This window comes from Misgurnus anguillicaudatus, chromosome 20 (assembly GCF_027580225.2).
Source record: "Misgurnus anguillicaudatus chromosome 20, ASM2758022v2, whole genome shotgun sequence".
Taxonomy (NCBI): Eukaryota; Metazoa; Chordata; class Actinopteri; order Cypriniformes; family Cobitidae; genus Misgurnus; species Misgurnus anguillicaudatus.
In genome coordinates, this window is record NC_073356.2 from 36,579,220 (window position 1) to 36,592,924 (window position 13,705).

The following is a 13,705-nucleotide window of genomic DNA, read 5'->3' on the forward strand; positions in this document are numbered from 1 at the left end:
CCCACCTCGATGATTGGTACTTCAGAAGTGCTCGGGCTGCCCAGTTCTCACCCCCTGTGCCCCTCTTCCCCGAGGTGCATGAGGAGTTGACGCAGTCATGAAAAACCCTGTTTTCCGCCCCGCAGATTGGTTCCCAATTCGTCGGTCATGACCTGACGTCTCCGTTCCCTTTCTTCACTGAACGAGGGTTACATCCGTAACCAAGATGTTCAGTCGGTCACCACCGTATTTTGCTTTCTGACGCACAGTGAAAAAGTCTAATATCTTCTTTACATGTAATGGTTAAATGTACATGGCAGTATATCACTCTAAAAAATGATGTATTAATTTTTTGCACATTATATATATCAACTTTATTCAAGACACAAAGGTCCATAGAGACATCACAATAAAAAAAAATAATAAATAAAACATACAAAACATTAAGAATGATGCAAATGAAGCATCATTAAAACATATACAGGCTACGGGTCCAATGTTTCCAAAAGCAGGATGTATACCTTGTGTCACTCTCTTAGAAACATCAACTAAGGTCACAATGATCATATTCTTAGATCTTGTTAGTCTACACATGAATCTATACTAGGGGTGACCCCGAATAGTTGAAGATTCGATGCATCGATAGGAGAAGCCTGATTCGACTACCAATCTCACAGTCGAATCGTCGCAGATGTGTTATGAAATGAGGATCATTCAATTTTGGCCGTATATGGGTGCACACATTATCTGATTTCACATATAACAGCTTTCTCACAATATATTTATATACAGCATATTATGATAATGCTGCAAATAATATGTGAAGTAGCTTTCAATAAATATTTTTAAAATGCGTTAATAAATCCAACATCCCCTGTGACCGGGCTACACGGAGGTTTCTTCGTTAATAAACCATTGCCTCTTTGTTTCTACATTTAAAAGACAAAGCTGGCAATTATATTATGGCTATACTTTTCTATTCTTTTAATAATTTTTTTATTTTATTTATAAATCACTCTGGGTTATCCGATTTAACTATTTGGCTTGTGTTTTGTTTCTGTGCACTTGAGGCATTTTGCATATTTGTTCTGCACTTTGTTACTTCTGACCTAATTTTATTAAAAAAATTTATCCATTATAAACGTAAATTCTGATCTAATTTAAGTCTGTACATTTTGGATAGCTTTTCGTTGTTTCAATGTTGCGCTATTGCGTGCTGGCCTTGCTTGCATGTAATTTAGCCGAACGGCTAGGTGCTCTGCGTCTCATATTTAGGAGTTCATCAAACTAAACATTAAAAAACAGATGTTTTTCGACGGGTATACGTTTTTAAAATGTATTTATCATACATTTTGGTTATCTTGTCAAAAGTTAAACTACAAAACAGGTAAGCCGTTTTTTAAAATTTTGGTGATGAAACGGAAACTATCTGCACCGAACCTATTTCTGCCTGACACGAATGTCTTTCTTGGGATTTAATATTATGGTTTGTGTTCACTTTTAAATGATAGCAAAGAGATTCCTGAAATAAATAATATCATCCGGTCTTTCTGTATCTAAAGTGAATACAGAGGTGATCAAAGTCAAAGCAAGCAAGCAGGTATTTCTGTGCTAAATAATAACGCATAGTGTCTATAAAATCATTAATTTCAGTGTTTTTCATGTTATAAATTAACGTTTAATGAATTGTAAATTAGTTTTTATCATTTACAGTCACAATCACAAATTATTTGTCATTTCTCATTTGTCGGGTTTTTTTGGTCATGACTGCTTTGATGCGCTATATCTCCAAATTAAATAAAAACACTTAATTGTAGCCGGAGTTTCCCAAGGCAGAATCACCTATGTTATTTTTTTTTAGGTTTAGTTATCAAAATGTATTTTTGTGTGATGTTCTGTAGATCGCGGCTTTAAAATGTTCCGAGGAATAAATAAACAAATGTTGCCTTATATATTTTACCTTAAAAAAAGAAATATATAAATGCATCGTCAGTTTTGTCTTCGTTCATCACTTGAAAGACAGTTTTGGTCACTTTAACAGAAAGCTTTTTATGTGTGCTGCTTGTGAAAGAAAATAAAAGTTACCAATTTGTACCTGGTCTGGCCCCCTTCCAACCCATGCAGACAAACATAGATATGATTCGACTATCGGTCGACTATGGAAAGATTCAACAATTCTGATTCGAATATGTAAATCCTTAGTCGAGGACACCCCTAATCTATACATAAAATTTCTTAAGACAGCTTTAAAAGTGGGCACATTATTAGACACAAACATTGCACATTGTTTTGTGTTATGTTATTTGAACACATTATGTGTTGATTTTGTGTTTACATAAATAAAAGGTACATTACATAGCCTAGTGGTTAGAGAGTCAGGCTTTTAACCCGGTTTGAGACTCAATTGCCGGTGGGTTGCAAATGTGTTGTCCTTAACTAGTGTTTGTTTAATGCTAAACACAAAATGTGTTGTTTAACACAACCATTTTAATTTCAGCCAGTTACAAAAACACTGAAAGCACACAGTTCTCTGTACTGTTACTGTATAGCAGTGTTCTTCATTGCACAGCTCGCGAGCCGCATGCAGCTCTGCAAGCTTTAATTTGTGGCTCGCATGGCAGTAAATAATAGAGTGATTTGATCATGCAGACATTTTCTGTCTTTTCTGCTCCGGACGCTAGAAAACCATACCTACACTGTAAAAAATTTGCTGTAATTTTGCAGCTGGTTGCCAGTAACTTACTGTAGAAGATAAAGTCTAAAAATGTTTCATGTTCATTTAACTTTGAACAAAATGTTGCCAGTAAATAACATAAATGTAAAATCTACGGTAAGTTACTGGCAGCTAGTTGCCAGTAAAACCCAGTAATACTGTAATTTCTACAGAAATTTTTTACAGTGTATCAGATCAAGATGTATGTCGATAAGCATGTTCAATCGCATGCAGCGCTTGCACAGAGTGATCGTCATATGACATCAAAGTACCGTGAGATAAGACCAAGCGTGCCGCACAAGCCCTGAAAAGTGAAGCCAAAACGTCTCGATCGCCCCCCTGTGACCGGTCCCAGTATATGTCATAAAGCCCACCTCCCCATGTTATTCAATGGGACTTGAGACCAACTAAAAAAATTAATTACACTTCAATTTTTTTTCCGAAGCTGGTTTTTGTCATGTACTGTAGTTTTTATCACGCTGATGTAAATTCAAATGTTTGTTTTTAAAATAGGTTTGTGTTTAGTTAGTTATTTAATGATATAAAAACGGTGGTGTCACGTCATGATTGACAGCTGTGATATCGTGTGATATGCGCATTCTACGAGAGCGAGGGCGGGGTTTTGACTTTGCGCCTTCCCTTCCTGCTCACTGCTGCGCATGACTGGTCCCGAAATCGCTATTGCGCAGACTCAAGACCGAGGGGCAACCTTCCGATCTCTCTAATGAAGCCAACACGGAAGTGACTTAAACTGCAATTCATCGACTGGCCGCTTGAGGCTGGCTTCAAAAGGGAGTCAATTCCCATAGACTCCCATGTTAAAAATGGCCAACTTTACAGTAGAAAATAATATGTTTATAGCCTGGTACAAAAAGTGTTTTTGGCCTATATAGCTAATTTTGCCCTTCATGACAACTGTGAGGGGGTGAATTTTTTTCTAACTCAGATTATATTAAGCCTTAAACTTCTGCATAATTAAGGGCGTGGCTGCTTGAGTGTCGGTTGAACAGCCACTGCTGTCACTAGACTCGCGCTAGGCGGGCGTGGTTTCACCTCAGCTTCACCCATGTCCCGCCTCTTTACCCATTTTCGGTTTTCTGCGAGTAATTCGCGGGGACGCGCGGCCAAGATGGCGACGGCAGGCAACGCCTACTTTAAGCTTCAAAAGTGATCTTCACAAACCAATGGGTGACGTCACGGACACTACGTCCATATTTTTTTACGGTCTATGCTCAAGACCCAAGATGTCAGCGCCAAATCGGGCAACTGGCGGCTTCACTTTTCACCAATGTAAGAGAGCAAACAGGCATCGTCCATCTTTTTTACAGTCTATGGATAAGACTGCTTGTTATGCTTTCGAATTGCTCTTGCGGCACAGTAATGTCACTCGCCAACCGTTCTGTGCAGCACCACATGAAATTACGAGAAAGGTGGCCCCCTGGTGGTTTGGGGGGCACTGCATAAGCATATTATAAAAATACTTATAATATTAAATTAATAGTTTAATAGCACTAAATTAAGGTTTTTATCATTAAGATAAATCATATTGTCTCAGTTACAAACTTGACTGGTAAATGATAAAGAATGATTTGCCCTTGTATTTACTGCATTGCAACAGATTGACAGATTGATATGTAGACATGCTATTTATGACTGGATGTAACTTTTGACACTTTACAGTAAAGGCGGCTCTCCTACTGACCCTGACCTATCAGTGTGTCTCTCATGAAAAAAACTGTGAAGACCACTGCTGTATAGCAATAACATTATTCACTAGAAATACCAGAATAGACAAATCAATGTATTATAAGAGCCCGGGAGTGTCTACAAGTATCTCTATTTTGTATGTATGTATTTATTTTAGCCTAATATCATAGCGTTAAATAATGCTGAAATTGAATCTTTCTATTTGATAATGGCAGATGAAAAAGAAGTCAGATCTGCTAAATGGATTAAAGTTCTTCTGATAGTTGTTGGTGTTTCTCTTGTGTTTGCTGTGGGTGTCATCTGTGTTCTCAGTTTACTCTGTGAGTATTTCATATTACATCTTTAATAATCTTATTATTTGTGTTGGAATGTTAAAAACAGATCACAGATGACTGGTCTATTGTCTATTGAACTCTTTAATTCAACAGATCTTTGTATTAAAGTACTATAATCTGGCTTTGTTATGTTTTAATTCATTTTAGTAAAAATACTTTCATATTTTTTAAAGGGGTCATATTATGAGATTTTTTAAGACGTCAAATAAATCTTTGGTGTCCCCAGAATACATATTTGAAGTTTTAGCTCAAAATACCCCACAGATAATTTATTATAACATGTTAAAATTTCCACCTTGTAAGTCCGAGCAAAAATGTGCAGTTTTGTGTGTGACCGTAAATATGCAAATAAGCTGATGAAATGCAAATACTGATTGCCATAATGGTGGTATGTTGAAATTGAAACTCAATTGTGCTGTCAATTATTTTCTGTTTACACTATATGGCAGTGCTGTTGTTGGATAGTGCAGATTAAGGTGAGGTATTACTAAGCCCAGAATGGGTGAAGACCCTTATTGTATCTGTTAGTTTTCTTAATATTATTCTTCCTTTTTCTTTTTCTTCTTCTTCTGCCATTGGCAGCCCATAGCAGCGTACATAGGAATTGTTATGAAATTTGGCACACTGATAGAGGACAGTCCAAATTTTTGAGTCTCTATATCAAACCCACTAGCGCCACCAACAGTCCAAAGTTGCACTTATGTTTTTGCTTATAACTTCTGACCCGTAAGTCCTAAACACATTGTTTTCTCTGATTCCTTGGCTCAAGACGATTCGATTGGACCCTATGCGTCGAAAGGGTTTATGATAAAAGAGACGCTGGCGTTTGCCAGATACTCTCATAATCTCATGCTTTCAAACATCATGGACTCCGCCTTTAAGGGAGTGTCATGCGTGTATTTTGTGAACGTTAGAGTCTCTTTTATCATAAACGGTTTTGACGCATATGCAGCAGGCACTTATTTTGACAAAACGTGTGATACACATAGTTCACATGACGCAACAAACACATTTTTTGAAAACACGAGCAACACTCTTTTGACTAAGTTACTGGGTTGATCTTCATCACATGTTCTAGGTTGATAGAAGCACTGGGGACCCAATTAAAGCACTTAAATTTTCATGCTATGAAAACAGCTAAGAGACAAATTTTCATGCTATGAAAACAGCTAAGAGACAAAGAGTATTAGCCACACAAATCAGATTTGTTTCTGTTATTATGGTGTCTTTACAGTGTGTGCAGATATACATGTTTATGTATACATTTTTTATTTGTTAGATGCGGGTAAATTCAGACTGTGTGACATTCGGCAGCACAATGATACAAACCTACCAACAGATCAAGTGCAGAGTAAGCAAAAAATATTGCTTGCAATAGTAAATAAAACATAACTTCCACAAAAATTAAAAGATGTCTATAACTATCTAACCATACCTCTTTTCTCAAAACTACATTTCTCTTGCTAGAGTCTTGTTTATCAGCCAATGAGATGGAGCTTTTAGGCAAATACAACAAAGTTAAAGACTGTCTGTACTCTTGTACTGGTAAGTGGAATATGTTAGTGTTAATATTTTGTTTAGTTTCACTTACTTTTCTCTGCTTGTTTTAATATCAGGTGTTGTTTTCTCATTAGTGGGTCTGACCTGTAGGGGAGATCAGATATGAAATGTCAGTCATGTTGATCAGTCAGTAACTGTTGCTAAAGACTGGCAAGACTTTGAAATTGCCTAACTTAAGTTGATTTAGTAAAAGTGTAGCTGAAATTTAAAATAGTATGTTGAAATTGTCACGACAGGGTAGGAGAGACAGGACGCAAACGCAAGGTTCCAAATAAATAACATTTAATAATAAAAACACGAGGGCTGACAAGGTGAATACAGAAACTCAGGAACATGAACACAGGAACAGACAGGGTATCGAAGACAATGATCCAGCAGTGAGCAAACAGAAGACAGAGGTATATATATACACACAGACTAAATGACAAACAGGTGTGATGAGGCAGGTAATTAATCAATGAATGTCCAGGTGATAACAATCGGAACAGAGACAAGACATGACACGGATTAACCGTGACATTACCCTCCCCTCTACGAGTGGCTACCAGACACTCACATAAAACAACAAAAACAAAGTCTGGTAGCGAGAGTCCAAGGGAGGGGTGGAGGGCTTGGGGACCCTGGCGAAGCCGGCAGCCGCCGGGATGAGACCAACAGGACGGTTGGCCGGACTGCGCCAGGAGAACCGGAGCGATCGCTCCGAGAACCGAGGCAGACTAATTACCCCCCTCCTGGGAATCGTCGACGATCAGATGCCCCCGGAAATCATCTCCCATCCCCTCGCGGAAACGGAGACCCTCGGTAGCCACCCCGGGGAAATGATCGGGCGTGGTCCGTTCCGGATCCCCCTGCGAGCAGGATGGTGGTCCTCCGAGGGACCGTCGACGACGACTCAACCGTTGGGGGACCGCCTGGGCCGATCCTCCTCCCGCAGGAGCGAGCGAGCGCTCACGGTGGTCCCCAAGAGACATCGGGGCTGATGGGGAATGAACCCCGATGTCACTACTCCCCCTCGACGAAACTCCTGGGGGAGCCGCCCTCCGTGAACCCGCTGCGCCCAGTTTGGCTGGATCATTATGTCACGACAGGGTAGGAGAGACAGGACGCAAACGCAAGGTTCCAAATAAATAACATTTAATAATAAAAACACGAGGGCTGACAAGGTGAATACAGAAACTCAGGAACATGAACACAGGAACAGACAGGGTATCGAAGACAATGATCCAGCAGTGAGCAAACAGAAGACAGAGGTATATATATACACACAGACTAAATGACAAACAGGTGTGATGAGGCAGGTAATTAATCAATGAATGTCCAGGTGATAACAATCGGAACAGAGACAAGACATGACACGGATTAACCGTGACAGAAATGAACTGTTAAGCAAATTTGATTTAATCTAAAATAAAAAAATTAAGGGAGCAAAAAACTTTTTACAGTGTAGTACAATGAAATACTGCAAATCCCAAATAAAATGACAAAGAAATGTTACTAAATCAAATCAAACTTTAAACTTTTACACTAAGGCCACGAGACCGAAAGTCTACATGAAGTGCGCCATTTGGGACAGGGCCTCCACAAGCACAGCTGTGCATAGGAAAAGCAGTCACCACTAGGTGGCAGTCTTACAGAGTTTCACACATGCCGGTGTTCTGTCGAAGTCTGTTTCCTTTATGTTTCCCTTTAGTGTTTTTATATTGCGTTATGTTTATATATATATATATATATATATATATATATATATATATATATATATATATATATATATATATATATATATATATATATATATATATATATATATATATATATATATATATATTATATGTTTATAATGTTGTGCTTCAGAGTTCAATGCTTCATCTTGTAAGCTTTGTGAAAAGGGCTGGACAGCATACGGTGGAAAGTGTTATTTCTTCTCTTCTGTAAAGATGACATGGTTTAAGGCTCGTGATTTATGTGCTGCCTCAAAAGCTCATCTGGTCACCATCAACAGCAAAGCTGTACAAGTGAGTCTGATAAAAAAAATAGTTTTAAGTTGTTTACATGCATTAGCCATAAGGAAAAATCTGTTTAAAATAACTCAATGTTCAACTTTAGGATTTCCTGTGTCTAAAATTAAAGAGACTCACTGGATCGGTCTTAATGATGTGAAGACTGAAGGTCGATGGGTTTGGCTGAATAACCAAACTCTTAATGAAACTGGTGTACAGTAAGACCTCTGTACTCTACTTTACTTTATTAAATCAAAATTTTTATGTAAACATGTCAAATAAAGAATATAGGATATTGAACAAAGTTTAATACTTCCAAAAGTCATAACTGATTAAATTGAAATATCATTAATTTAACTTAGATCATCAGGTTTTTGAGACCAGTTTCGTATCACAGATTTATTGCATTTCATTTTCTGAAAAACTTTTAGATATGTCATTATCATACTTTCTGATAGACCATTTAGTTCTCTTTCAAATATTTCTGTGAATGAAATATATTTTCTCCATTGACTTTTAAAGGTTCTGGTTTAAGAAGAAAAATGGGAGTGAGCCGGATAACTCGGGCAATGAGGACTGTGCTTGTCTGGGATATTTTAAATACTTTCTAGACTCTTGGTTTGATGCATCTTGTGAAACCAAGATGATGTTCATTTGTGAAAATAAATATTCATTGGCTCTGTAGTGAAGACTACTGTACTGAAAGAAACCCACTGATAACATCACATAGTTTCTTAGTTATCATTTAAAATAAACAATCTAATACAATCTTATGTGCTTGAAACCATTTTGGATTTACTGGCTTTGTTCTCTAAATATGTACTGAGTCTTTCAAATAATCGTTTTCTATATATTCTAACAATTGTTCCTTTTTAAAGCTTTCCTAGTGATTTGGGAATGCCTTTGCATGGTTACATCTGCCCCCATAGAGACAGCTAACCACTTCCTTTAACTTTTAATTAAAATTATTAAAACCTTTAATTTTTGTAAAATGTTTCATAATGAATTCAATATACAGTATCTATAGGATCAGCTAAGTCAGGCTCTCTCTTAAGGGTCTCTTTTTCTTTTAGGAGTTTTATTCAACTAGAACTATGTTATGCTACATATACATTACATTATTACTGAACTCACTAGTACGGTGTAACGCGGGCTGCTTACAAAAAGGGAGTGAGAGCGAGAGACGAATCCATATGCAGAGAAGTTTATTAAAATATCCCAGAAGGGCAGGCAAACAAGTCCAAAAGGTAATCCACAAATGCAATCCAAAATGCCGGCAAGGGTTCAAAACCATGAACACATAAACACAAGAACCATGAAACAATGACAGAACGCTCGGTATGCGATGTTACACTAACAATACCTAGCAATGTATGATGGAGGCTGAACAGGCTTTATACAGACAAACATGAAGTGAAAGGTGAAGTGAAACATTGCATGATTTCAAAATAAAAGACCAGAGACATGACTTCAAAATAAAAGAGCTAAACAACAGAGCACAAGACAAAACCATTACATATGGTTTAATCTTAGCCACTAGTCTTTGCTACTTTGTTGTCCTATGATTTTAAACAATAGTGAAAAGTGCTATAGGACAACCCAGTCTCACGGCAAGTCGTGTTATAGCAACGAAAATCCCGATGAATCTCTTCGTGTTTGATGACACGAATTTCCGCTGTTTTTCGTGTCTCTGGAGACGAATGTCTTTTTCGTCCTTCCCAGCACGAATTTCTATCAATGGCTGTTCGTGTCTGTGCCACGACTTTCTTTGTTGTGTCATTTTGTATTTTGTTTTCTCATCATTGTTTTTTTTTTGACAATTGTCGCTTGGGGTTTGGGTTAGAATCACTTTCTGCGACTTCCTAACCCAAACCCCAGCTCTAACCCCAACTCCAGGCGGGAATAGTTTTAAAAGTGGACGAAAAACATGTAGAAACCAATGCAAAAAAATAACATCCTAACGCAAACCCCGGATCTAACCCTAACCCCAAGCGACAATGATTTAAAAATAGGAAACAACGATGAGAAAACAAAATATAAAATGACACGATAAAGAAAGTCGTGCCACAGACACGAACAGCCATTGATAGAAATTCGTGCTGGGAAGGACGAAAAAGACATTCGTCTCCAGAGACACGAAAAACAGCGGAAATTCGTGTCATCAAACACGAATAAATTAATCCAAATTTTTCGTTACTATAACACGACTTCCCGTGAGACTGTGTTGCAACGGAATAAAATTTAATTAAATTAAAGTGCAAAATTACAAACACGATAATGCACGCTAAAGGTAAAGTAAGTGTGAATGAATCATTAACAGTAAAAGCCTGACATCATTTAGCAAAACTGTGTGGTGTGTGTGGTCAGCTTAGTTCATTTATATAAATAGCGCTTCTCAAATAACTTTTCTTTCGGGTTGTTACAAAGCAGCTTTACATGGATTAAAAAATAACAGAAAACAGAAAAATAAGAAAAACATAATTGTTAAAATGCATGAATTATTGCACATTTATTTCCATGATGCAAAGTAATACTAAGGTTTAATCAAATGTACTAAACCAGTAATGTACTAATAACAGGAGCATTACGTACATAAAAGCATTTGCAATGGTGCCATGTGCTGTACTTTAATAGATTCATACTGAAACGAGTGAAATAGTGAAATCTTTAAGATTATATAGTCAGAAAGTTAATGCCAGCAGTCTCCCATAAACAAACCAACAGGGTGACAACAGTCAATGCACTGAAAACTCCAATGATGTAGACATTTAGAAAAATATTTTTGGGGGGTGTGTGAGTAGGTGGAGTTAAACACTGCTTGTGTCTGTGACTAAAGTGTTTAAGAGTTGAGGAAAGGGAATTTGTGCTTTATTTCTGCTTTGTGATTGAGTTGAGAGTGAAGTCAGATGAAGATGTTGTTTATCATGAACGTCTCAGTGCTGTTACTGCTCATCTGTCCATCCGTCATCTCTGAAGTTATAGAATTTACTAATTGTAGTCAGTTTTTTTATCAAGGACGGCCTCCAGTGATTCCTGGCATTCTGAACAATTCACGCTCCATGGATAATCGATACAAAACAATCTGTCAAAAATATAAGAACAACTACAGATTTGCAACGCTCTACGACACAAAAAACAGGATTCCAGTTTTCTCAGCTTACAGATTGACTGGAAACAAAACCAACAAGCGACCAAATATTGAATGGATGAATGAGCCTCAGGTAATCTTCTTGTTATTTCTATCTCTTATACTGTAGAGCTCAGATGCAAAACTCTTTAAGTGTGTCTGACATGTTTTCTTGTAAATAAGCATTTTATCAGACTCTTAATGGATTTTGCCAACCAACCAGTATTTCCGAATGGCCTGAGTCCAGGACTAAGTGTATTTTAAGAGAAATATTTGACGATCGTATGTTATAATATGTGCCGAGAGCATTTCATTATTTTATTTTGGACCGAGCTTCTCAAATACTGTAATTCAAAAAAGATTATTATACAATATTGAACCATCAAGTGTTTGATTTTTCTGATATCCAGTGTTCATTAAAGTAATAGTTCTGCAAAACAATGAATAATATAGCCTCCTATATTCATTCTCATGAGTTTCAACTTGCATGTTATTATGTTTTTCTATGGAACACAAAATGTACAGAAAAAAAACTAAGGTTGAATAAGTAAAAACAATATCCCATCAAATACCTTAAATTTAGTCTCATCTTTATCTACTAACCATGGTTTGTTTTTTGTTATAGCTGGAAATCTCCAAAGATGAAATGACAGTCCTGTATGAAAATCAAGCTATAGATGAAGACTTCTTCAATAATAGTTTAAAAGTGAATCGCGGTCACTTGTTTCCCTGCTGTTATTCAGGTGATAATGTCACAGCGAATTCTACATTCACAATGACCAACATTGTGCCACAGAAGATCAGCTTTAATAAAGGCAGCTGGAATCGCTTGGAAATGAAGACTAAAGACCTGATGGGTAACTACTGCCGTGACGAAAATGATCAAAATAGAGTTTTGGCCCACGTGTTAACAGGAGCTGTACCTGGCAACACAACACTAAAGAAACGAGTAAATATACCATCACACATGTGGATGACTTTCTGCTGCTATAACATCAGCTCAAGTTCTTGGTCCTCAAAAGCTTACTGGGGTGCAAATGTAGAGGAAAATATAAACGAAAATGTCACAATCAGTGAAAGAAGTCTGGAGGAATTACAAGAATTCCTGAGTGAACAATGGGTGAATATCACACAACTATTTGACAACAACTGTAAAAACACAAATATTCACATTTCACCAGAAGGCAGTGGCAGTGGCAGTGGCAATGGCAGTGGCAATGGCAATGGCAGTGGCAGTGGCAGTGGCAGTGGCAGTGGCAGTGAGCCGTGAGCCGTGAGCCTCCGTTTAATTTAGGCAAGTAGTATTACTTGTCAAAAGGTTTAATTTAGCTCGTAAATTTAACCTACTATTTTAAGATTTGCTTGTAATAAGTTGACATACCTTATAAAATCAAGTTGCAATTGTTTAACTTCATTTTTAAGTTAAAGTAACATGTATGTTGATTTGACAAAAATGCTGCATATTTTTTACTGTGTAGCCATATCTTACAATTATCCTGCAATTAACTGAAATTATTTTACTGTAACATTTACTGTACAAATGTTTCTTAACACATGCAAAACTAATAAAGCATATACGTATATGTACTGTAAAAGTATATCATCAAAACTTTGCTTTGAAACAATGCAAAATTAAAAAAGGCACTGAATAAGCCTAAATGATTTACAAAAGTTCCTGCACACAAACTCACAAATAGATGTTGAGCAACAATTGCAGTGTGAATGCAACTTAATTAAGACCAATCCTAAATGCATCAGAATGTCACAACAAATGTCATCCTTTATTACAATGTTACAGAGTTTATCCTTTATATCCTTCAAGGCATTTCCAACATGCTGGTATCGACAAAATAATTTAAAAAAATAAGCCATAATTATATAACTTTCTGCTGAATACATGCATGCCACTGTTTTACAATTATACCCGATTGCAATAATATTACTGCTGCATTTCTGTGTATGCTATATTTTACTTTGATTTATTGGTTAATTTGATATAATCTTCAGCAATGCATCATATTCTACAAAATTACATTTTTTGTTCAAAGCAGAGCAGATTAAGGGTTTGGCTGATCAAATTCCTGAGAATTCAGAATAATAATAAATGCTTTTCTCGAAAATCTGTATTAACCAAATGTTAACAATAGCAAAGAATGTGTATAAACATCTATAAGAAAGACTATATGAATACATTTTGCCTTGATTGAAAAAATAAAAACATGTAATAAATGGGATTGTGTGTATACTGTATACTTTTCCGCAATAAAAATTGGTACATCAATATGGA

General features: G+C 36.7%; 2 protein-coding genes across 2 annotated transcripts in view; both read left to right on the forward strand.

The window, feature by feature from the left end:
- The window catches only part of ggcta (gamma-glutamylcyclotransferase a), a 439,956-nt gene that overhangs the window by 74,992 nt on the left and 351,259 nt on the right, over positions 1 to 13,705 (forward strand). The gene's annotated exons all lie outside the window — the stretch shown is intronic.
- On the forward strand, positions 11,088 to 12,688 carry LOC141351434 (endonuclease domain-containing 1 protein-like). The gene is made up of 2 exons (XM_073858153.1): positions 11,088 to 11,512; positions 12,044 to 12,688. The coding sequence occupies exons 1-2, from the start codon at positions 11,198 to 11,200 to the stop codon at positions 12,686 to 12,688; spliced, it is 960 nt and encodes a 319-aa protein (XP_073714254.1). The 5' UTR covers positions 11,088 to 11,197.

What these genes read in the sequence shown, in the direction of transcription:
- LOC141351434 (XM_073858153.1), top strand. Translation starts at nt 11,198, where the DNA reads ATGAAGATGTTGTTTATCATGAACGTCTCAGTGCTGTTACTGCTCATC. An exon ending in AATGGATGAATGAGCCTCAG is followed by an intron (nt 11,513 to 12,043) that starts GTAATCTTCTTG and finishes TTTTTGTTATAG; the next exon opens with CTGGAAATCTCCAAAGATGA.